The 26586-nt window shown below is 38.5% G+C and overlaps 1 protein-coding gene across 2 annotated transcripts in view; it reads right to left on the bottom strand.

The window, feature by feature from the left end:
- Positions 1-2362: 2362 nt before the first annotated feature.
- Positions 2363-26586, bottom strand: part of FGF14 (fibroblast growth factor 14) — a 564506-nt gene continuing 540282 nt past the window's right edge. For both annotated transcript variants that reach the window (XM_036299398.1, XM_036299397.1), the window contains exons 4-5: positions 6997-7195; positions 2363-2706 (exon numbers count right to left, since the gene is read on the bottom strand). In XM_036299398.1, coding sequence (XP_036155291.1) covers positions 2570-2706; positions 6997-7195 — 336 coding nt within the window. In that variant the 3' untranslated portion in view covers positions 2363-2569. The remainder of the gene's footprint in view (positions 2707-6996; positions 7196-26586) is intronic.

The raw sequence follows: 26586 nt of genomic DNA, 5'->3' as shown, positions 1-26586 counted from the left end.
ATCCAGGCCCTATTACATGCAGTCCATCCGTGCTGCCCTTGTCCCGTGCAACAGATGAGACCAGACACAAAGAAAGTGATCAGACTAATTTACAAATAACAAAGACCCCCTCTGCAATATGTCTAAACATATTTTGGAAGAAAGTATTTTGACATCCATTCATAGGGATAAAGGCCCATATAGACAACTCATATAAAAAACAAAACGGGTGTGTACATAAATCTCAGTTATTTAGAAAATAAATATTGTCTTAATTTTAACCATTACACAGGCTTGCAGGGGAAATGAAACCATCAAATGAGGTCTGATTACCAAAAGCAAATTGGAGGGGTTGCTTGATGTGTGTGTTGGGGTGGGGTGGGGTAGGGTAAGCCCATCTAATTGGAATTTTAAGTTAAATTACTCATAGTTTGCCACATGTTATGAATTATATGTATTCCCTAAATAATTAGTTAATGAAATTCATCTAATATCTTTTAACTTATCCTGTTAAAAAATAGGCATTAAAATGGTGTAACAAGAAATCAAGAATGGTCTAAGGAACCATTTTTTTTTGTATTTGTATTTTAGCATAATCAACAATAAATCTACTCAAACATTATGCTAACTTTTTATTTTATTAAAATGGAATCCGATATGAAAATGAAATAAGCATAAACAGTTAAATTTATACTAAATCTTTAATAAGCTAAGCAGGACAATATTTTAAAATGCTGGGCAAGGGCTGTCATGGAGACTTAGAAAAGCAGTGACAAAATAATTTCCCAGTAAATACAGTGCAAATGTGGGTAAATGGCGACTGGGTCATCCTCCCACATGGAAATAATAACAAGAGGCCAGGATAATGATCCCACATATAGTTTTCTATAAATGAGGTTCAGTTTGGTCTCAATTAACTCTTCCAAGAACAAAACATTGAATTTTATTAAGTATACACAGAGTTAACAAATATATTTCCAAACAGTTTAGTATTAAACATTTTGAAACTCTTTATATCCAATATTGAACATTTTGCGTAGTTTCTTCACTGTGTAGACAATATTCGCGGCCTTTCTTGGTAGTTGTCTTCCCTAAGCTCAGAGTTATTTAAAAGGAAATTAAGAAAGCAAATAAAACAAAAGCAAATTGGTTGAACGGACCGAAAACCTGATGTTTGAACGTGTTGGTTTGCCTTTAATGTGATCTAGAACAATTCAACAGACTGCATTCTGAGATCGTGGCAAGGCACCCCTCTCTCCCGGCCCTTGGGCAACTTGGGCCCCAAGAAGCTGAGTTAGAGGTATGGACTGGTGAAATACACAGTACCTGACTCAGCATGCTGAGCTAAAAAAAAAAATATTATTTCCTAATGTGTCCAGTTTAAAAACGTGTCATTAAACACCAAAAATATTAAAGTCTAAGTTATAACTAAGGTTTGCTTTGCTGCTTCAGAAAAGAACACAACAGCCGCCTTGCCCATGCTCTGCTGAGTATGAGTGGAACGCAGCCAAAACCCGGGATGGCAATAAGTTTGGTTCATTAAAAATAGGAAGGATTATATCTGAAATGGATTTAGGTAGCGCACTCTTGTAGGTTGTAATTATTGTGTGTTTTTTTTCTCTTTTTCCAAATAATGAGGATTAGTAGATGAAAAAAAATGAACCTTAATCAGGCCTACAAGGCCTACTGAGTTCTTTGGACCCACTTTCTCAAAAACCAGTGGGTCTTGCTCGCTGGGCAAGGCAAATGTTACCATTACCAGTAAGCTTGTGATATGTATAAAACACACACACACACACACACACAAAGAAACTAGAGGGGGGTGTCAAACACATATCGGAGAGAACTTCCCACGGACTGTGTTTGACCCACTTCTCACCCCGGCAACGCCGACCTCAGGAGCACAGTACCTGCCACTGAACAGAGCGTATATGTGTGTTTAATTGATAGTGTGAGCCAGAGACAACACTCTTAATCTTTATGATGCATTTTGTAATAATAGGTTTAGAAGGCTTCCTGATTCCCTGATCGCTCTCCGAACTAAGCCAACTGCAACGTGTAAGATTTGGAGGAGCACAATCCCTGCAAAAGGTCACGGACAGTGGAGCGAGCAGCCCTGTAAAAACGGGAAGAAGAGAAATCCATAATAGCACAGGTTTACAGCTTCTAACTAGAAATTACTCAATAGTATTTGTGTGCTACAAAAGTGAACTTAAACACATGGATTTTGCTGAAACAGGACTCAAAAAGGATTATGGGTAGCTGTCAGCAGGCAAGGTATCGAGTGTACTTGTGAAGTATGTCATTCACATGAAGTGTCACAGTCACAGAAAAGATATTAAAAAGGCATTCCATATCTGGTAGGGCATTCCATGGTCTGAGTTTAGCTGGTTGTCCAGGTGTCTTCTTGTTGTAGGAGGCGCAACAGGTGGAGATTTATCCTCTTGCAACCAAGAAGTTCGAGACAGCAGCGAGCAAGCATCCGCTTACTTCCACCTGCTCCTCGGCCATGGGAGCAGAAATGTCTGGCAAGGATAAATCACTCAGCTGTGCTCGGGACCAGTAAGTCACAACACCTGTGAGGGTCTGGCTATGTCGTCTTACTTTTGTTGACTGGTTTGCCTCCATTCATTATTGCAGACGCACTTGTGCTTTTACTTGGCGTCACCCCAGCCTTCGGGACCGTTTCTCCAACGTCATGCAAAGACGGTTCTCGGTACATGGCAACTAATGACAGGAAGGAGGGCACGAAGAAAAGAGGAAAAGGAAGTGTTACCAAGTTCAGTTCAAGAATCAGTACACGCACACACCACAGCAGTCTGCCCTGTCCTTGTTTCCCTGAAGCAAAGCAATGCCAGTGGGAGGGATACCTGTTTTAAAGCAGTCATTTCCCGCCCCCAAATAGAAGATATTACTACCTTCACATTCTCTGGCTTATATAACTAAAACATGTACATAGGTGTGCATGGATGTGTGTCCAGGAAAGAAGGTTTAAATGGGAGACATAGCCTCTTTGAGGGCCTAAGATATGAAACACACACACACACACACACACACACACACACACACACACGATGTACAGTAGGAGAATGGCAAGCTTAAATCTAATTCTCTTTGCATAGCAAGGAAAACTCAAACTTCCCTCACACTGCACACTGTCAACACTTGAACCACTCATTCCTATTCATCTTGTCAAGTGTTTACACCCTAGATCAGTGATGGCAAACCTTTTGAGCTCGGCGTGTCAGCATTTTGAAAAACCCTAACTTAACTCTGGTGCCGTGTCACACATAGAAATTTTTTGATATTTGCAACCATAGTAAAACAAAGATTTATATTTTTGATATTTAGTTTAGATATTTAAATGCCATTTAACAAAGAAAAATCAATCAAAAAAATGAGTTCGCGTGTCACCTCTGACACGCGTGTCATAGGTTCGCCATCACTGCACTAGATCATTAAGTTACTTTTCTCTCAAGTGGTTCAAAAGCAACATAGTCACACTAGTGTCTACATCCAAGCTATACAAAGCAAGAACAAAGAACTCACTTTCCCTAATCAGGGCCTTCAAAGGTCATTGTTTATATTTTCTCTCTCGGGATAATGAAAAGAGACCCTTAAATAACTGAAGGCAACTGCGTGGCATTTTCTATTTTTATGCCTCATTTTCTGATATATTATTAAACATCTAATAAGTGATGTCATGCAAGGCAGAAGCACAAAATGGTAAGAGAGCAAGTGGGACTGACATCTGGTAAGCTCTGAGAAATTGCCTGAATAGTGTCTGGCCACACAGTTAATCACAAGAGTTCATGTGGCTTTTTGGAAAATGATTATCAGGAATCCTGGGGGAAATATTTAAGAACGACTGATTCTTGGGGAAAACTAGGTGAGTTAAAATCATCTGCCATCAGAAACAGTGTATTAGATCCGCCCAGCCTGCTTTTTTTGGCTTTTGAGAGTTTATGATGCAGCAGGTCCTAGAATAATGTAATTTGGTTCCAGTTCATTTCATTATAATGTTGATGGGAAAAAATTGATTCCCAGCTGGGACTACTATCTGTGTGGAGTGTGCACATTCTCCCCATGCCTGTGTGGGTTTTCTCTGGGGACTCCGGTTCCTCCTGCATCCCAAAGAGGTGCACATGAGGTGGGCTGGCGTGGCTACACATCCCAGTCTGAGGGAGTGGAGGTGGGTGTGAGGACTCCTGTGATGAAGGACTGGGTCCCACCTTGGGCACTGAGCTGCAGGGATAGGCTCCGCCATCCTTGACCCTGAACTGGAATAAGTGGGTTGGAAAAGAATGTTCTTGTTTTTATTCATCTTTCTTAAATGTATGTATAGCTCACATTTATTTCATTGTTTAATCTTAAAAGTGTAATGGGTATTTATTTAGAAGTTTGGTGATATTTTTGTGACCAGAAATATGCAGTGGGAACTTAACTCTTGTTTATACCGATTATCTTAAAATTGGTTTCATTAAACACGTTTTGCTTAAAATTTCAGTTTCCAAAAACTTATAGATAACATTAAGTGTGGTCTTACTGTACTTTATGAAGAGACCTTATGTTTAGTTAGGAAGAACTACCACATACATTCTCCATGTTCAAGGTGGTAGAATTTTACCTTTTGCACCAATGAATCATGTGATTTTTTGGTAGCACACATATTTCAAAGTGCTGGTGTACATCAGACCTATATTAAATGACTCAGCAAGTTGGTAAAGGGGATTCATCCACAGTCCTTGAAGCACTTTCCAATTGCTTACCAATTCAGTTAGGAGACAACAGCTCAGAGCATTAACCTTGATTGTCTAGTATGAAACTGTATAAGAGATATGAATTCTCCAGAGCAGTAATGACTAATTAAGTAGCTAATTTGTCCTAACATTCCAATGATATAATTTATATGCTGTATGGGTCTTGAAAGCTTGAAATTAATTTCCTCTATTAACTGCACTGTGTGATAACCTCTGTCACTCCAATACACCCTTGTTTATTTTAGAGTACTTCTATCTGCTAATTATTTGAAAATACTATTTCTCTCTTCTTCATATATACATATAAACAACACATGCACACAACAATAGTTCAGTGTGTGACTGAAATACAAGTGATATTATTACACCACACCTTTAGACTCTCAAGATATTTCTTGTTGGTTATACAAAAGATCTGGTTTCTAGAGTTTGCTTCAGGTAAGAGAAACATAAGGGACTTTTTTGGTTTTCATTACATGTATGCAGCTAAGAAACAAATTTTTAGAAATTTAGTCAATTCTTAACTGTCCATATTAAAAAGTTAACATAAAGAGACAAATCGAGAAAGTGAACAAATAAAAATTTCTTTAGAGCTTCCATTGACAGTCTTTAAATTTTTCACTTGCTTTTAAATATTGGTAAGTCTGATGGTTTCAAAATTCATTTAAAAGAATAAAGCAAACCTGCCAGTGTGGCTCAGTGGTTGGGCTTGAACTATGAACCTGGAGGTCATGGTTTGATTCACCATCAGGGCTCAAGGCCAGGTTGCAGGTCCATCCCCAGTGGGGGTCATGCAGGAGGCAGCCAATCAATGATTCTCTCTCATCATTAATGTTTCTGTCTCTCTCTCCCTCTCCTTTCCCCTCTGAAATCAATAAAAATATTTTAAAAATAAAAGATTGAAGCAAATCATAGAGATGTTATTTTAGAACAACAGAGAAACCCTCTAATTCCTTATTTACCCTCTAATTTGTCCTATGATTTATCATATACTAGTAATGAGAATAATTTACTAATTTTTCAGACTCTGGAACAATTTTTCTTTTCCTAGATAGGCCCTGCTGGTTAATCATTTGGGTTTTAATGACTTGTTCTCGAGGCAAATTTAGTTAAGGGTGACAGGAAGTCAACATCACCGAAATTATAAAGATGGTATTAATCAACAAGAGAAGTTTTCCAAACTTAGGCAAACTGAAAGCTAATTATACACTGACATATAATGAATATTTAACTTTCAATATTTCAAATTATCTTATTCCTATGGAAAGAATATAGATTATAAAACCAATGTGAATTTTTTTCTTTATGATTAAGGCTTTCCTGTAGGAATAAAAAATAAACAGAAAATCAAACCTTCTAAACTAGTTTAAAGCGTTTATTTAGTTATTGTAGATCTAATTTTCTGTGAAAAGTAAACAAAAGTATTTAAATAGAAAACACTAGTGAAAAGCCTCGGTATCAATTTTTTGTAGTTCTCAAATAAATTTATATAGATAAAAATAAATGACACTTCTGGCAGAACCCTTGATGAAAAAGGTGCAGATATTTCTGATTAATTAACAAAAGTTTATAGCTTACCTCTGAGAATCTGATAAAAGTAAATGCCTTCACTGTTTACAGGAGAATGTAAAAGAAGGTAACACCACAACTAAGGATACTAAACAATTATGCAGCTTGGAAGGAAGATATGTAAATCAATAAGTTCTTTAAAGGACAAGTTATTGACTCTTCATTTTCTGTATTTATAATAATTAATTCACAAGAATATGGTTTTACTTTAATCTAGATAACATAAAAATGGGCAAGTGTATTTATTCTGTAATACTCAAAACTAAGTTTTTCTAATATGCCTATTATCACAGTCACAGACTTGTAATGTTATTACAAATTTTTAAAATGTTAAAGTTAATTAAAATTTTCTAGGGACAGAGAGGTTGGGACAGTGAGGATTTGAGACTTTAGAAGTATCAGAGATAGGGTTTTGCTGGAATTTTTTAAATTAATGGATTATGTATGTGTATACATTCTATCAATATGTGTATATATGTATCTACATACACATACAGACACAGATATACCTATACACAATAAAGTGTACAACTCTTAAATCTACAACTTACGTAGACACCTGTGCAACCACCATACAAGTCAAAATAAAGAGAATTTCCCAAGGGTTCCTGTGGCCACAGCAGAGCTATCAATGTGAAGAATAAATGTGTACTAAATCTGATAAGTATAAGACACACAGAACACGCACCTTCCAATGGCTTGGGTAGAAAATGAGCTGCTGGTTTCGTTTTCTTTACTCTGTTTCCTTTCATAGCTTGCCCTTCTTTATTCAAACCCAAAAACCAGGCTCTACCAGATTCTTGTTGTCTGTACAGCATGGACGAGTAGATTACATAATAGTTTTCAAAAACAGATTCTTTAAACTTGCATTCAGGGGTAAAAAGTTCCTGCCAAGAGAAAAGGAAGAAAAGAAAGTTAGAGGAAGGAACGGGGGTTTCACGGTGGTTTCTCTTCTCTTCTCCAGCAGTTTGTCCACCAAGTTGAAGGAGTCAGCTCTGGGGCAGGGATGGCCAGACGCACCTCTTCCTACATGCATGACTTATCCATACACTTTTCCCAATATGCAATACACAATGAATAGAGAAGCTGCTGTTATCAAGAATATATTTATAGACAAAAGTACAAGTGTTCTTTAATAAGAAAATAGAAGGCATAAGCAAACTCAAAATCTTTTAAACAAAAAGACAATGCAATCAGTGTATAACCAGAAAGAAGACCACAACGCAGTATCATATCCACAATACACTAAACAAATAGCAAAATACCAGGTATATATTTCAGGTGTTTGTAATCCATAGGGACAGTATATGATACCCTAACAGTGGCCAGTTGTTCATTAGATCACTGATAATATAGGGTGGTACATTTTACCAACAAAGAAACAAATGGAAACCCCAAACTAAAATCATAACAATCAGCTGGCACACCAACTAGCTCCTAGAGCTGAGTCCAGGTGTGCTGGCTGGTCATAGTGACAGAGACGAAAATAATGGCCCAATTCCATGGTTTGGAGCCACATTGGAGAAAAATATCCAAAGGTGCCCTAACTGAAAACAATGAGTTAAATGCTTTAACTCTCAATGCCACGGTCTATATTGACTGATGAGTAGCACAAAGCTTTACTATTTTATGATTATCATTAATAACACAAATACCCATAGATGACTTTTACATACTTCTGAGATTTAACCTACAAAGACATTTCTGATAGACCTCTATTAAAATTAATTTAAAAATTCAACCTCTGTAGTTGTAGGCCTGGAAAGTCACTTAACTTGTTTTTATGGCTATTTTAAATAGGCTGAACACTGTATATATATATATATATATACATATATATATTTGCAAAAGAGAGTTTTATTGTCATTACATTTTTTTAAAAATATCACTGTACTTGGAAAAATTTTTACCTTAATAGGTTTTCATGACTACAGAAGAAAAAAACTAACTTTCATTTTTCTTTTAAAAAGTAATTTTCTATACACATTCTAAAAGAAAACATCCTTTACAGTCTAAAAATTAAAACTTTTAAGAGTTAAAGTTATGTAACCATAATAAGGTATGCGACATTATTGCCAGTAGAAACTTTACTTCAATATTTCCCAGGAGAGTATGAATTATCAACTAGTATCTCTTGCAGGTTATAATTTATTCAGAGTAACCCATAACTCTAATTCACTGGAAGCAAATAGTTTGCCAAGAGGAAGATGCTTTTCATGACAAAAATGGAAAATCCAATGATAACTTTGATGATATCAGAATAGCCAAAAGGTAGGCTTAGCCTCCTTCTAAAGGAATTATGTAGACCTTCACTTCTTCTAGATCATCGGTTCTCAACCTGTGGGTCGCGACCCCTTTGGTGGTCAAACTTTCACAGGGGTCGCCTAAGACCATCCTGCATGTCAGATATTTACATGACGATTCATAACAGTAGCAACATTACAGTTATGAAGTAGCAACGAAAGTAATTTTATGGTTGGGTCACAACATGAGGAACTGTATTTAAAGGGCCAGAAGGTTGAGAACCACTTTCTAGATGATTCCACCTCAGGCTTGATGATGATCCTGTTGAAATAAATGTTCTTGCCTTCTACTAAGTTCTATTTCTCCAAATACACTCTTATTAGATCTCTCACTAATAAATAACAGCCTCTCCCAGTCAATATCCAGACCCGCCTCAGAGGAAAGACTAGCAAAAGGGTGCTTGTTCATACATTTGTGGTGAGGAAATAAAATGAAACACTGTAAACCTGGCTTATCCTCAAAAAGACTAATAAATAGAATATACTAGAGGTTCAGTGCACAGATTCGTGCACCAGTGGGGTCCCTCAGCCTGGACTGCACCCTCTCGCAATCTGGGACCCCTAGGGGATGTCGGAGTGCCAGTTTGGGCACGATCCCCTGTGGCAGTCCGACATCCCCCAAAGGGTGTAGCAGTGTAGGAAGTGGCAAGAGGTTGGGGAGGAGCCCAAGCTGGGGCCAGGCACGGCTCATGCTCATCCCAGCCGCACTCTGCCTGCTGCTGCCACCACCGCTGCTGCTCGGTAGCGCTGCTGCAGAGGCAGGAGAGGCTTTCTCAGCTGCAGCTGCGCTCACCAGTCGTGAGCCTGGCTTCTGGCTGGTGGTGCTCCCGCTGTGGGAGTGCACTAACCACCAGGGGGCAGGCAGCTCCTGCATTGAGCATCTGCCCCCTGGTGATCAGTGTACATCATAGCTACCAGCCGGTCATCTGGTTGTTCGGTCACTGAGGCTTTTATATATACTAGAGGCCCGGTGCACAAAAATTTGTGCAGTCAGGGTGGGGAGAGGAGGTCCCTCAGCCCGGCCTGTGCCCTCTCGCAGTCTGGGACCCTTCGGGAGATAACGACCTGCTGGCTTAGGCCTGCTCCCGGGTGGCAGAGGGCAGGCCCAATCCCTAGGTGCAGCCCCTGGTCGGGCTCAGAGCAGGGCCTATTGGGGAATTGGGGCGCCGCCCCTGTCATGCACAGAGCAGGGCGGATTGGGAGGTTGCGATGCCACCCTCAGTCATGCTCAGGGTAGGGCCGATTGGGGGGTTGGGGCACCGCCCCGTCACGCTCAAGGCAGGGTCGATGGGGAGGTTGCAGTGCCACCCCCTGTCACGCACAGAGCAGGGCCCATCAGGGGGTTGGGGCGCCGCCCTCTATCACCCACAGAGCAGGGCCGATCAGGGGGTTGGGGCGCCGCCACTCTCACACTCAGGGCAGGGCCGATGGGGAGGCTTTGGCTCTACCCCGTCACACACAGAGCAGGGCCGATCAGGGGGTTGGGGCGCCGCCACTCTCACACTCAGGGCAGGGCCGATGGGGAGGTTATGGCTCTACCCCGTCACACACAGAACAGGGCCCGTGGGGTGGGGGGGTTGGGGCGCTGCACTCTGTCACACACAGAGCCACAGGGCGATCAGGAGGTTGGGGAGCTCCCCCCTATCAGGCACAAAGCAGGGCCGATCAGGGGGTTGGGGCGCCTTCCCCTGTCAGGAACAGAGCAGGGCAGAGAGGGAGGTTGTGGCCCCGCCCCCTGTCACACACAGAGCCACAGGGCGATCAGGGGGTTTGTGCGCTGCCCCCTGTCATGCTGATCCTGGTGCCGGGAGACCTCAAGGCTCCGCTGATCCCGGTGCTGGGAGGCATATTACCCTTTTACTATATAGAATAGAGGCCTGGTGCACAGGTGGGGGCTGGCTGGTTTGCCCTGAACGGTGTCCCGGATCAGGGTGGGGGTCCCCACTGGGGTGCCTGGCCAGTCTGGGTGAGGGGCTGAGGGCTGTTTTCAGGCTGGGACTGAAGCTCCCAACTGCTCCTTTTTTTTTTTTTTTTTTTTTTTTTTTTTTTATTCTGAGCCAGCTTTAGCTCTGAGGCTCCAGCTCTTAGGCCTCCACTCCTGAAAGCAGGTATCTGGTTTGTTTAGGTTCTACAATCGAAACTCTGTATCAACTCCAGGTCTGAGATCCTGGCTAGCTGAAAGCTGGTTTCTGGGGTTTTGTTTAGCTTCTATTTTTGTAACTATGTTTCAAACTGCCAGCTCAGAGGCCTGCAGCGGCAGGTGGGGAACATTGGAGTCCTCTGTCACTGAAGCAAGCAAGCCTCATGTTAGTTTCAAGCTGCCTGGCTGCCGGCCACCATCTTGGCTGGCAGTTAATTTGCATATCTCGCTGATTAGCCAATGGGAAGTGTAGTGGTTGTACGCCAATTACCATGTTTCTCTTTTATTAGATAGTATTGGTTGAAAGTGCATCTTCTAGGACAAACAAAAGAGATTTCTTTTTATTGAGATATACCAAGGCATACAAGCATATTACTTATATTACTTATTAGTTAAAACTTATCTCAAATCCAGCTGAAGTGGGATTGGTAAAAGCTGATGCAAGCTGAGGTCATTCAGGGATCAGAGGAGCTGGCACCTGCCTTCTGGGAAACCAGCTCTTTGCCCAAAGACTGGCTCAACGTATTGATAGGATCATTGACGACTGGCTTTTATCTAGAGAAACCAGGGCCTCCAGCTTTGGAAATTCAGATCCGTAGGGTAGTCAACCCTTAGTCTTATCTGATTCCCCCCTGCCATAATGTAAGAAACATGGAGGATAATGCTTGCATTACCATCAGCAAATTGGAAATGTATTGTCTTCACTCTAAGTTGACTACATTGAATATGAAAGAGAAGGAACACAGTTGATGTGGAAGAAATCACTCTTTCTCTGAGTATACCCTAACGACATCTGACACTAAGTCTTTTTACTAGTAGATAAAATATTGCATCTTAATATTCTCAGGTAGCCAATTCCACATCCCCTTTCTGTGAGCTGTGCCAGAGGCTTCATAGATAGGTGATTCTTTCTGTCTCCTACAACAAGAGCCATTCCTTTAATTGCTTGTGATGGTGGAGACTGGTCAGTATATTTTCAGTCTTCTTTATTCTTGGTTAACTAACTAATATATGCACAAATGTACTACATTCAAAGACACTATAACCTAATACATTTTGTTAGAGTTCTCTAGGCTTTTCAAGAAATCAATCTGTTCATCAATTATTGGAGCACAGAAGGAATCCCTGCATTCCCAGAAGTACTTAATGAAAATTAAGATTAGTTATTATTTATTAGGTGTCATAAGGGGCAAATATACATAAATGGGAGGCAGTAAAGTGACTATGAACACCATCTGTGCAGCCAGATCTCCTGGGGCTCAACCTTGGCCCCACTTCTTACCAGCTGTGTCCTTTGGGAAATTACTGAATCTCTGGCCTTCAGCTTCTGCCTCTCTAAAAAAAGTACAAAACCATAGGATAATAGAATGGTTTGGAGAATTGAGTGAATTAATATATGTTATATATTTAGAAGAGAATATGGTGTACAGTATGTACTGACTACTTAATTAAAAAAAAATATTCCCCATCACTTATAATCTAAAATATATTATTTCAATTATATCAATATTTCAGCAAATGAAAATTTAGGTAAATAATTAGCCAATGAGCCCAATTGGGCTCAGTATCAGATACACCAAAATAAACATATACAAAGCAAACAAGATTCTTCACTGGAAGAATTTTGTTAAAAGTCTTGTGATGAGAAAATGACAGTACAGTGTAATATCTGCTGTGATAGACTTACCTTCAAAATGCTAGAAGGATGGTAGGTGTAATAAGCATTGTGAAGGACGGTGGTGGGCAATGCCATGGTACATTTGAAGAACTATAATTAATCGATTACTATGGCTTTGTGGGGGCAGCACTGGATAGGAAGATGGGTTGGATAAATGTGACAAAGGATCTTGGACACTCTGATAAACAGACTAGATTTCTTAGAAGCAAGAGATAGATGTGAAGGGTTCTTAAATAAGCAAGGGAATAATGGCATAGAATAATTAGAAATTACTTAATCTCTGGCCTTCAGTTTCTGCCTCTCTAAAAAGTGTACAAAATCATAGGATAATAGAGTGGTTGGGAGGATTGAGTGAATTAATACCTCCTATATAATAAAAGCCTAATATGCTAAGTGTCCGGTGGTCCGGTCATCCCTTCAACCAATCAAAGCATAATATGCTAATGATATGTTAAGGCCACTCAACTGCTGGCTATGATGTGCACTGACCACCAGGGGGCAGTCATTCAACTGGTCAACCAGTCACTATGATGTGTACTGACCACCAGGGGGCAGTCATTCAACTGGTCAACCAGTCACTATGACATGCACTGACCACCAGGGGTCAGATACTCTGACAGGTAGGTTAGCTTGCTGCTGGGGTCCAGCTGGTCAGGACTGAGTGAGATGGGCCAGACATGCTCTGGAGCCCTCCTGTGGTTCCTCCCTGGCTGGCCAACTTCCCGTAATCCTCCCCAGTCCCAATCATGCACCAGTGGGGTCCCTTGGCCTAGCCTGTGCCCTCTGGCAATCTGGGACCCCTCGGGGGATGTCGGAGAGCCAGTTTCAGCCCAACCCCATAGGCCAGGCCAAGGGACCCCACTGGTGCACAAATTTGTGCACAGAGCCTCTAGTGTTATACATCTAGAAGAGAATGTGGTGTACAGTAAGTACTCACTATTATTCTAAAAAAAAATCGCTATTTATTTTATAAATACAAATCTGTTGTTAATTTGGAGGGTGACTTTGAGAAGTTAGTGTACATATCACTTACATACTGATGTATTGAAGCCCGATTTCTTGCAAAATGGACTTGAAAATTGTAGAACGTGTGTGTGTGCTCATTTTAGTAATTAGTATTAATGCAATAGTCAAGGATGCATAAAGTAAGGGAGAAATACCACCAGAATTATGGCATGTTATAAACTGAGTTCTGAACTTCCTTGTAGCCAAAACAAAAAGAAAGTGGCTATAGCCCTAACCGGTTTGGCTCAGTGGATAGAGCATCACCTGAGAACTGAAGGGTCCCATATTTGATTCTGATCAAGGGCATGTATCTTGGTTGCAGGCACATCCCCAGTAGGGGGTGTGCAGGAGGCAGCTGATTGATGTTTCTCTCTCATCAATGTTTCTAACTCTCTATCCCTCTCCCTTCCTCTCTGTAAAAAATCAATAAAATATATATTTTTAAAAATGGCTATAGGTTATAAAAATTATGGAAAAGAGAAAATCTTTTCTTTTTCTTGGCACAACTTCCAAAAGGCATTCCTTGCAAGAGAAAAGTGATATTCACCAACATAAACAAAAAGATGCTCTTGACAGTAATTGTACAACTAATGACTTTAGTGTTGTGTTTGAGTCCTACAATATGCTCTAGAAAGATAGATGAAGTGAAAAGTCCCTAGGTAGGACATGACATAATGGTAATTGATGAAACCCCCAGGAATCATGTACACAGCAGGAGCCATAAACTCAAATGCCTATACTGTCCAGGAAGATACAAGAGTGGAAGCAAGCTGGTATAATCAGAGTACCCTTCTGAGGATAAATGTCCCCTTACTCAGGCTTGGAAGAAGAGACAGAGAAAATAGTAGAAATAATGGTTCTTACTTGAAAATAAAAACTTTAGATCTTCAATAGAACTGATTTTTTTAAAGGAAGTGTGAAATCCAGGTTTCTAGATAGCATCTCCTTTCAAGGGTGACAACTATTTCTTGGTTCTTGTTTTTGTTTTTCAATAAAGCATGGACCAGGGGCCTGAGATGGGGCTCAGGCGCCTCCAGCTGAGACCTCCAATGTAGAGCAGCAAGAAAAGTACTAAAAGAAGAAGGAACCCCAGGTGCCTTGGCATCACTGTATCCCCAACCTCACTTGTGGTTTTTATACTTGGAGTAATATCATGATTGTGCCAGTGAAACACCCCAAAACAGGCAGTAATAACAAGAGACTGCTTATTTAAATGTAAGCTTACATATACACTCTTCAAAACTGCCGGAGATAAATAGATACAAAGTGTGATGTATCCTTTTCTCATCTTGCCTGTCTATATTTAGAACCACCAACACCAAAACAACCAAGTCAACAACAGTTGAGTTCCAGCAGGAGCTTAAATATTAATTTGTATCTCTGCCAAACTAAATCATCAAACCATAGAATAGGAAAACATAACCACCAAACAAAAATTTCATCTCCTTTTCTGTTGTGGTTGTTTTCAAAATGAAAGCACCATCTGTGGTGTACTTACTTTGTTAACAGTAGTAGCAGAATTCCTCTTCTAAGGGAAATGTTTTTGTTTAGGAAAACACCCTGATGAGCCATTATCATGTACACAGCTAGGCTTCTGGGTTCAGGATAGAAGGAGAGGGCGGAGGGAAGAGAAGGCCCAAGTTCCTTAATTTATAACCAAGGAATCAGCCAGAAGCCCGGATAATTAAGCATAACCATAACCAAAGAACTTGAGAATGTTAGTGGTTGGCAAACTGCAGTCCATGGGCCAAATGCAGCTGCTGTCTGTTTTTGTAAATTCACACCAGAAAGTTCAGAAATGAGTTGTTGAGACAGAGACTGTATGGCCTGCAAAGCCGAAAATGGTTACTGTATGATCCTTTGCCAAAAATTTTTGCCAGCCCTGTTGTAAGATAAATTTTGAGGGTTTCAAACCAAGGTAATCGGGGAAGGGTTGTTACTCTGATTTCAAAATTCCTAAGGTGCTAAGAACCCCCAGATTAAACTTGGATTGCACTTATTTTCATGTATAAATATGCATTCAATTTGAATCAGAATTTTCATTAGAGTTTCATCCCTGGAAAAGCCTTTACAGTATGTTATGAGCCTGGGCTACTGGTAAGAATATGGAAGTGACATCCCATAAATTCCATTTATGTAGTTCCTGCATCATCTTTGGTATAATCTGTGACTAAATAAAAATAAAAACTATGTTTGGTTAATGTATGCCTGTGTACCTAGCACCAGCACCAGCTCCACTGTTTGAAAGGGAAAATTTCAGAGTTATCAAAAAATTCAGTTCTTTTTCATCATTAGTAATGACCCTGAACCTGGACTTCTTATGAATATTGCTCTCCAGGCTTAAAGTGAGAAGTTCTTACTTGGAGAATAACAAGTCACAAAGATTTTTTTTTTTTTTTTTTGCAAATATTACATAAGATAATAGAGGTGGGAAATGATTTGTAAAATATAAGTTGAGTTGGAAACTATATTTATAAACTATGACTAAATCAAAAAGTACCAATTGAATGTTGTTATCCTGACCAGGGTGGTAGTTATTCAGTTTTTCTTGACAGGTTTCAGCTTAATTAGCCATATCTTTAAGTGTGAATCCCAATAATCCACTTAACCCACATTCCCAGTTTTTCTACTTTTTGGAGATGTAGTCTATTAGAGTATATCCTGAAATCAGCAGAGATTTATGCTTCTTTCCCTCATTTTTATAGTTTTTAAATCAATCATGTCCTTTAATGATATTGTTATGACACTACTCAGGCCCTTCAAAAACTGCAGAGCATTCTTAAGATTACATATAAAGGGAAAAAAATTCTGACCTTTTAGCAGATTTTATACTTATAAACTTTGAAACAAAGAAGGATTTGTACTTAATACTCAAAAGTAGAAAATTTAGGTTTGCTTATCTGAAATTCTACATAATTAAATATTTATAATATTGAACTGTAACTAATCCCTACAAGGAGAAAAATAGTAAATTGTTTGTGAATATACTTCAATCTAAAGTATAATTATATATATATAGATTTTATTTAATTACAGGAGCCAGTAATTTTAATTATATATCCACTATCAAAGTAGTTTCTACTTTATCCTTAAAGGGCCAGGAATTGTTACTTTAGTAGTTTCTCGAGGAAACAAGATTTTAAATGAACATGTTATGGGTTTACTTGTTTTTTGCCAATAAAGATATGATTTGACATTTAGAGAAGTTATACATGTATAAAGCTACACATATGTATCTTTAGACATTATTTTATGTATAAAATATATATTTTTAATTTATTATATGATATTTATATATCTTTTTTTCTTATGACTTATTGACATGACTTTTAAAATTATGGCAAGAACATTATTTATTATAAGGATTAAATATTAAATAATTAATTACTTTAATTTATTTAATATAAAATGTATTTTTATAGATTTTAATACATATTATATAGACACAAATATATAAAAATCTTTACATATACATAATGACTTGCTCCCAGGTATGACTGACAGACAAGTACCTTCCCTATTTCACCCAGACTTGGCTGGGCATGAGTCCATTCTCCCCCCTGTTAGTCCCTGCCCCCAGCAATCTGCGGGGCAGAGATGGGTGGCTACCTGGGGATGTTAAACTACAGCTTCCTGGCAAAGCTGCACAATGACATGCCTATAATATTTGGCCTTCCCTTTGCTCCTTCCCTGTTGTTATTAACTAGATTAAATTATAATGGTATCATATTATTGATAGGCGGCCTCCTGCATAGCCCACACTGGGGATTGAGCTTGCAATCCTGGCATGTGCCCTGACTGGGAATCGAACTGTGACCTCCTGGTTCATGGGTCCATGCTCAACCACTGAGCTACACTAGCTGGGCACCCTTTGAGCTATATTTTAATAATATTCCTATAAATCTATATATTTCTCTCAGGCCTATTTCTACAGGCATTTTCAAGCTTTTCTATTTTTCTTTCCTTAAATCCTATTCTATCCTTTCTTTAAACCCCATTCTAAATTAGACTTTAAACTTTTTTTTGTATTAAGCTTATGTGTTATAGATGTTTCCTAAGAAAACCAACCCAGCCAAAAACATGTACTTATATAAATAAAAACTTAACCAAATAAAACAGATCAAAAGTACCTATTTATCCAACCTCTAAAATGCAAGCTTCCATAGAAAATGAAAGAAGCTAGATAAAATAGACCCCATAGTACTCCTAAAATAAAATAGTCATTGAATACTATTTCCTTGTTGGGAGCTTTATTGTTTTCAAAGACTATTCACATGTTTTGATTGATTCAATAATGCTATAAAAATGCTTTCAGAAGAAAAATAGCATTGCCCCATGTCACAGATGATGACTTTCAGTCTCAGGGGGAACAAGTCCTAAGAAGCAATGGATTAAGAATTTTTTTTAATGCATGTGATATTTTTACCTACACCATGCTGCTACTTAGCACATATTTATGAGTTATAACACTGTTGAAAATATGGACCACATGTAAAAGGTTTATTCCCCGCCCCCCCCCCCCCCAAGCAGCAAAGAAATCATCTTACTGGAATAAGGGAAAAGTCAGTATCTGATAAGAATCATTAAGGCTAAATGTGTGGAACACGGAGAAGCAGCCCATGAGGTGCTAAAATTAACACCTCAGGGTTGTATTCTCTCGATTTTGCTTTATTAGCTAGAAACACATTGGCTATGATTTCTGGTAACAACTTATTCGATAATTCCAAAGGTTAACACAAAAGGACAAACATTGACCACTGAATCCAGAGGCCAACAAAGTAAGAAAGGAGGTCATAGCAATACCTTCTAAGGAGGAGAGAAACATGTCACACTGTTGGCTAAGGAACTCTGATTAGGTGAAGCTAAAGCCCCTAATGTTCATTTCTGCTATGGACTGCATTCTCCCTAAATTAGCCCTGAATTATTTTAATGTTATATTATGAAATATTACAGCATTGATGAAGATATTGTCTCACTGCATAGGTTATTCATTGAGAATGTTCACTATGAAATAGGTAGAATTATTTTATTTAAAAATAAAAAGACTGGTTTTAAAAAAAGACTATTACAAATAAACTTCCTGCCCCAGAAATTAGACAATTTTATAAATATTATGAGTAAATGGAAACAATTTTCTACTTATTCTATAAGCAATGGAGTCTAAAATTCATGCAATCATTTATCTAATAAATATTTAGCAAACTTCGAGTATTTGACAGTACTGTTCTTTTTTCTAAAAAAAAATGAATCTATTGAGGTGACATTGGTTAATAAATTATATAGGTTTAAGGTGTACAGGTCTATAACACAGCATCTGTGTTATAGAACACTGTATTGTGTGTTTAAACCCCCCCTCCCCCCCGAGTCATGTCTCTTTCCATCACCATTTATTCTTTTACCCTCTCCTGCCTCCCCCACCTCCATTCCACTCTGGTAATGACCATACTCTTGTCTGTCTATGAGTTTTTTCCCTAATCCCTTCACTTTTTTCACCCAGCCTTCCATTCCCTCTGAGAGGTATGAGTCTGTTTCTGTTTTGTTTGTTACTTTATTCTGTTCCCTAGATTCCACATATAAGTAAAATCATATGGTATTTGTCTTTCTCTTACTTGCTTATTTCACTTAGCATAATACTCTCTAGATCCATCCATGCAGTCAAAAAAGCTATCATTTCCTTATTTTTTATGGCTGAGTAGTAGTCTATTGTGTAAATGTACCACAGCTTTTTTATCCACTTATCTACTCGTGGGCACTTGGGCTGCTTCCAAATCTTAGCTATTGAAAATAACATTGCAATGAACATAGAGGTGCTATATTCTTTCTAATTAGTGTTCTGGGTTTCGTCCGATAAATTCACGGAAGAAATAAGGCAGTTCTATTTTCGATTATTTGAGGTAACTCCATTGTCCGTCACTGTTCTTAATTTTGAGATATAATAATGAGAAAAAATTGATATAGTCTGTCTTCTCTTGGAGTATACAGTGGGAGAGACAGATGTTTACATTAATGATCATATCATTACAAAATAGGACAAGTTCTTACATGGAGAGAATGATTTCTATGAGAAAACACAACAAACAAATGTGACCAAATCCGGGTTGGTAAGGAAAAATATTAAACTCTGATATGAGATCTGAAGCATTAGTATGAGTTAACTAAGCTTAGAGTATGAAGAAGAATATTCCTCGAAAGATAATATTGCTTGCAAAGTCCCTGGGGAAGGATCAGGCACAGATCATTTGAGGGACAAAAAGGAAACAATGAAATTGGAATGCAAATGTGAAGGAGAGAGAGATAGGAGTAGAGATCTAGGTGTTAGGTATGAGCTAAGCCAGGAGGTCATGTTAAAAGGCTTTGGTCTTTTTAAAGGCAATGGGAAGACATCAAAAGTTTTTATGCAACAGCACGTAATAATCAGGTAGGCATTTGGAAAGACCACTCTGCCTAAAGTATAAAGAAGGGAGAGTCAGTTTGGATCCAAGAATGCTGGTTTAATTACTGCAGTGCCAGGCCAGGGCATTGGCAGTGGTGATAGAGAAAAAAGGGCAGAATGGGGAAACATTTATTTTTTATATATATATATTTTATTGATTTTTTTACAGAGAGGAAGGGAGAGGGATGGAGAGTTAGAAACATCGATGAGAGAGAAACATCAATCAGCTGCCTCCTGCACACCCCCCCACTGGGGATGTGCCCACAACCAAGGTACATGCCCTTGACTGGAATCGAACATGGGACCCTTCAGTCCGCAGGCTGATGCTCTATCCGCTGAGCCAAACCGGTCAGGGAAGAATGGGAAAACATTTAGGAGGTCAAGTAGTCACTGCTATGTGATTGTACATGGCAGTTAGGGAGAAGGAATGTCAAGCACGATGTGTAGGTTTCTTGCTTGTAAAACTGGATGATATTTGGTATGTGTTCACTGCTGTTTCTGAAAGGTCAAATACTGCACTTCTGTATTCTTGGGCGAAATAAGCTTATGTGTATAACATACATTTACACAGTGCTTTCTGTCCTTTTATAAAATACTAGAGGCCTGGTGCACGAATTTGTGCACGGGTGGAGTCCAGCCAGCCCAGCCCCGATGGGGGCTTATCAGGGCTGGGCCGGCAGCGGGGAGGGGCCGAGGGAGGTCTGCCAGCCCTGTCCCCGATAGGGGTGGTGGGGGGACAATCGGGGGCCCAGCTGGCCAGGGGAGGGGCTACAGGAGGTTGTGGGGGAGCGATCGGGATCCCAATTGGGCCGGTGGCCACTGCAGCAGCACCCGTCATAGTGACCAGTCATTCTGGTCATTCCGGTGTTCCGGTCGCTTGGTTTTTATATATATAGATTATTTTCAAATATCCATGGGGTAATTTTCCACACTGTCGTATTTCAATTTTATCCTGAAGTAGCCTGTTATGTGTGTATTTTCAATTCCAGATTACTTTTACAAAATATATTTATTCTTAGAACAAAAACAAATCACAGTTGAGGAATTATTATTAGTTGCAGAGCAAATAAAGTTGGAGGAGAAAAAAACTGGAATTTGATGGAAATAGTTCCTTAAATTCCTTATAGTTTTTTGTTGTTGTTTTTTAAGTCCCAATTAGTAAACAAAGCGGTTCCCTTATCACCACTAAAACACCAGAGGATGATGGCCAGTATAAACTTCCCCACTGAGGGAAGAATGTTGCAAAAGGAAAACTTATAAGTGTACTACAATAGGAACCTATTCTATTCCCAGTCAGTTCAGTTAAATACATAAGAATGACCCACAAACATTGTCAAAAGAAGTAAATTTTGTGACATTTTTAGAATAATATGAAACACAGTTATTCTTACTGATGCCAGAGCAAGAGTTGAGAGGTGGGCTCCTGTTTGTTTCCTTAATACATGTTATTTGTCCATCACTTATGAATTTATCTGGCCCTTTAAAAATAATTTTCACTTTCACATTGTATTATTATAAAACAACACAAATTCCATCCCTGTTCTCTGCATTAATCTGTACATGTTTATCCTGACTTGCCACATTTATCATTCTGCATTGAATTGTATAAACTTTCAGGTATAGTTTCATAGATTAGTTCTTCTATTCACTCAATCGGTCCAATTTGCTTTTTCAACTAAAGAGACCAACCAAAAGGTAGGTGCCCTGAGGAGGAAAACTGAAAATAAATTAACAAGTATCATCACACCTTGTTACAGAGCACAATGATCAGGCCCTTAGAGACTTGTGTGCTCCTTGAATCACTACACTTTTAAGAATAATATATACATGTAGAGAAAGACAACCAAATCAATCCAGGGTCAGAAAGACGTTGGAATAAGGAGATCAATCAACGGGAATGTGAATTAAAGTCATCAAGAGAGAAAATCACAGATGAGAACCAGTGATCACTGAGTACAGCCCACCCTAAGTGCAGTAAAGGGGTCAAGGTTGAGGACTTGAAAAATTAATGGACATGGGTTTGCATCCCACTCTGGCCTCTTACTACTAATGATCATGGAAAAGTCATTTAACCTTCAAAGTAAAGTTCTTATTTCCATGGAATAATTGGATTGAGTGAGAATTTTTGATGCAAAGTACCCTCAATAAATGTTAGCTATTGTTCTTATGAAAAGATTAAGGATAAAGAGAACTGTAATAATGTCAAACAGGATTCACAAAAATGAAGAAACCATATAAGGGTGTTCTATAATTATCCTACTTGCTGTATTCATCAAATACAGTAAATTCAGATCTGTTTATCATGGAATTATAAAAACAGGAATAAATGCAAAAAGGGAAGATAAAGGAAACAATGAGAGGGAGCAACAGGGGACCAGGGAAGGGGGAGTCACCAGCAGGAACTGCCAGAGGGAGTATTATCAAGTAAGGATTATTGGGCAGTCTTAAAATTGGTGAGTGCAGGAGGGGAAGTGGTTCAACAGAGGATACCATAAAGATTGTAAAAAATAATTTGTAAAGAGAACTTTATAAATCTGAGGATGCTACTGAGAGACTGGCCAGATTTAGACTGTTTCTGATTTCACCCTAGAAAAGGACAGTGGAGGGAGAGACTGGAAGAAGGGAGTATAAAGACCTTTGAGGAGAAATCTGTAGTCTATGATAGGGTATCACAGTTTCAGTTAATGATACAAAGACCACATTTGTATTTAAATTCTTGCAATTCTGATCTTAAAACATTGATTTTATGATCAAAATAATTGTAACCTAAGCCTGTCTTTTTGTGTGAGAGATGGGAAGGATATTCTGTTTTTGCTAATATGGCAATAGGACATTAGTCTGGTAGCATTAAAGGAGAATGTGGGTCAGTGGTAGTATTGTTATAGTGTATGCAAGATGAATATAGTGAATATAAAACTAGCTTTGAGTAGCATATGGAGAATTAAACTTATAGATGGCAAATACTGAAGGACCTATTTTTCTTTATACAGTATTTTTCCAATGCTATTCAAGTCATTCATTTATTTGACAAATGTTTGAGTGTCTCTGTGCCAATCATATATTAGTTACTGGGGGTAAAAAATAGCTAACATGTAGTCCCTGTCCTCTAAGAATTTCAGTTTCATTTTAGTGAACCAAATCAATATCCAATCAAAATCACAATGCAGAGCTTCTAGTACTGTGATGGAGACTAGAGAAGGGAATAGCTATTTCTGCCTAGGAGAACAGGAAACATTTTTTATTTTCTTTTGTCTTTTAGATGTTCTGCTATTTTATTGTGATAAAATACAAATAACACAAAATTTATCATTTTGACCATTTTTAAATGTACAGCTCACTAGCATTAAGTACATTCACATTGTTGTGTAATGATTAGCATCACCTATTTCCAGAACTTTTTCATCATCTGAAACTGAAATGTAAACGTGGTGCTATTTAGTTAGGGCTTGAAAGGTAAATTGGCATTTTTGAGGTGAAGGAAAAAGAGTTGAAAATTTACATTGTCACAAAAAAGAGCACATCAAAGTTTAAAGCAACTTCATTCATAACTGCCAAAAATTGGGAGCAGCCTAGGTAGCCCTTCAATAGGTGAATGTATAAACAGATGGGTAAATTCATACAGTGAAATATTACTCAGCGAGAAAAACAAATTATCAAGCCATGAGAACTTTATGTGTATATTATTAAGTGAAAAGATGCCAATCCAAAATGTTTACATATTATATTCCAACTCTATGATATTCTTGAGAGGCAAAATTATGGAGAGTAAGTAGATCAGTGGCTGAAAGGAACTGTAGGGGAAGGAGTGGATAGGTGGAGCATGGGATTTTTAGGGCAGTGGAACCATCTGTATAATGCTGTAGTGGTAGACACAAACTATTATATATTAGTCAAAATCCATAGAATATATGAAAGGGCGAGGACTACGCCCTCCACCTTGCCCCAGGATAAGGGCTACGCCCTCCACCTTGCCCCAGGGTAAGGGCTATGCCCTCCATCTTAACTTGGCCATGTGCTCAGCAAGCTTCTTCCCGGAAGATAGTCAAGGGAAGTGCACGCCATCACTATGACCACATCCTGTGTAATGAGACACCGACTTGCGCCTGGCCAATCGGCAGGGCCCACAGTCTTTTCTCCTCCCCTTACCCCAACCCCCTATAAAAGCTCTCTCCACACAGAGTTCTCTCTCTCTCGGCCACTGGAGCTTACCGTTGCATCGGTGAGTGTGGCAGGGGAGCCAAACCTAGGTTTGAAATGAATGACTCTTTGCTTTTGCATCGGACTCGCTGGCTCCCTGTGGGTTCTTGGGAATCATGAAATCTGGGCACAACATATACACACAAAGAATAAATTCTAATGAAAACTATGGACTTTAGTTCATAATAACGTATCAATGTTGGCTCATCAATTGTGACATTTGTACCACACTAATGTAAGATGTGAATAAAAGGGAAATGGTTCGAGGGTGATGGTGGCAAGGGGCTGTATGTGAACTCTCTCCACTCTCTACATTCTACTCGCTTTTTCTATAAACCTAAAAATGCTAAAAAAAAAAATAAATAAAGTCTATGTTTAAATTAATAAAGTCTGTTAACTAAAAAGAACACAACAAAACAAACAAACAAAAACTTGACTCAGGGTGGAGGATGATTTTAGTCCAAAGGAGGACACTGCCGGCTCTGCACAGGTCCCCCACTGATGTCTTACTATATTCCACAGGAGAAGTTCTCAGCTATCAGGCATCGAGAAAGATTCATATAGTAACAGTTCTCAAGAACAATATTTGAAAGGCCAGGTTAGTGAGGCAGAACTGAAACCTCCAGATCAGGAATGAGTAAACTACAGCCTGCAGGCTAAATCCAGCCAGCCAACAGTTTATGTAAATAAAGTTTTTTGGAACACATCCAAGATAATTAATTTACATATTTCCTATGGCTACTTTTGAGCTATAAAAAGCAGTTGATTACTAGCAATTGAGACCATCTGACCTACAAACCTACAACCTTCATCTGGCCCTTTAGAGAAAAAAAAGTTGGCCAAACCCTGCACTGGACTCTGAATTGGGGCTGGTGGAATACTGCTTTCATAGGGTTCCTTCATTTTAGAATTAATAATTTTGAGATACAGAAACTTTCTCTTAAAAAAAAGAAAGAAAGGTAAAGGAAGGAAGGAAAGAAGGGAGTGAGGGAAGGAGGGAGGGAGGGAGAGAGGGAGGGAATATTTTTTCATAAAATTGAAGAATAAAAACAGTTGGATAAAAGTAAATAAAGGAAGCTTAAACTTTCAAGGAATTCAGATAAATTGGGGCAATCTAAGCTTAAACTGGGGAAAGAACTGAAGACAGTGCCTGATGAGTACTCTCCATATGCACAGGAACTGTCAAATCTGAGCAGGTGACAGACAATTAGTCATATTCATCATATAGTTTAGTCATAGTGTATGTACACTTGGAAGCAAAGTCTGAGCGGCATCATCATGAAGCAATTGAATGCATGTTTCTCTTTTAACTCTAATTTGCAAATGAGAGTTTAGTTCCATATCATCTTTAGGCTGTGGTTATAAGACTATATGCTTCAGACAGACAACAGTATATTGGTTGGCAGAGGAAAGGGGGCGGAGGGTAGTAAAGGGTATAGGGGGTCAAATATATGGTGACAGAAAACAGTTTGACTTTGAGTGGTGGGCACACAATGCAATACACAGATCAGGTATCATAGAATTGTACACTTGAAACCTATACAATCCTATTAACCAATGTTATTAACCCCAATAAATTTAATACAATTAAAAATATATAAAATAAAATAAAATGAGTGTATGCTTATACAAATTCCACATACTTTTCAAGAATGTCTTCTATAGTTTTAAAATGGGAGTTATTTAATTAATGAAAAATACCTAATCTTAAACATAGAAATGTTAGCAGATAAATAATATATTTATATTATATAGAGGGAATTGCAAAGTAACCATAGTAGTTCTTAGCAATTCTATATAAAAACACATGCAACTATATATAGATACTATTTCAATATAGATCCACAGCAACCTTATTTTTTACTGGGAAGAAAGGTTTCAATTCAGATTGCGATCTGTTCCTTCAAGAATATATCAATGAAAACCAATGATAAGACTTCTTTCTCTCTAAAGGCAATCTCTTATCATAAACTGATGCAAGTTAAAAACTAATTCAGACTAATTCATGCCGCAGAAAATCCTTTTTTGTATTTCAATAGGTATGCATTTTATAATGCTGCATTTTGGGGTTTGTAGAGGTGGATAACAATGAAAACCCGTATATGAGAACCCAAGTTTAATTACTGTGGTCTTTTGCATGAGGTTAATTGATTTTCTTCTTGGGGGGATAGCTATCATGTGTCCTAGGAACATTTTTTTTTATAATACTCTGAGAAAACAAGCAAATTTTAGTACAACCTACATGTTTTAATTTAATAGCATTAGCGCTATCCTCTACTAAGCTTTTTTATGTTAAAAATTATTAAAAATCAAAGTAGAAAACACCTAGTATCTAAACCATGTAGACTAAATAAATATTACTTAAATTCTTCATTCTGCAAAATGTTTAATTAATTGTACATGCTACCAAAAGGTATTTACTAAGATGGTTTTTAAAAAATAACATGGAATTCTAATGTCTAGTTGAAGATTTTTAGCAGTTATAACATTTACAGAGATTTTACTTCTTGAATCTAAACTTT

The sequence above is a fragment of the Myotis myotis genome, unplaced genomic scaffold (assembly GCF_014108235.1).
Source record: "Myotis myotis isolate mMyoMyo1 unplaced genomic scaffold, mMyoMyo1.p scaffold_m19_p_3, whole genome shotgun sequence".
NCBI lineage: Eukaryota > Metazoa > Chordata > Mammalia > Chiroptera > Vespertilionidae > Myotis > Myotis myotis.
Note: the sequence above shows the minus strand (reverse complement) of the source record. Positions and strands in the feature narration are given on the sequence as shown.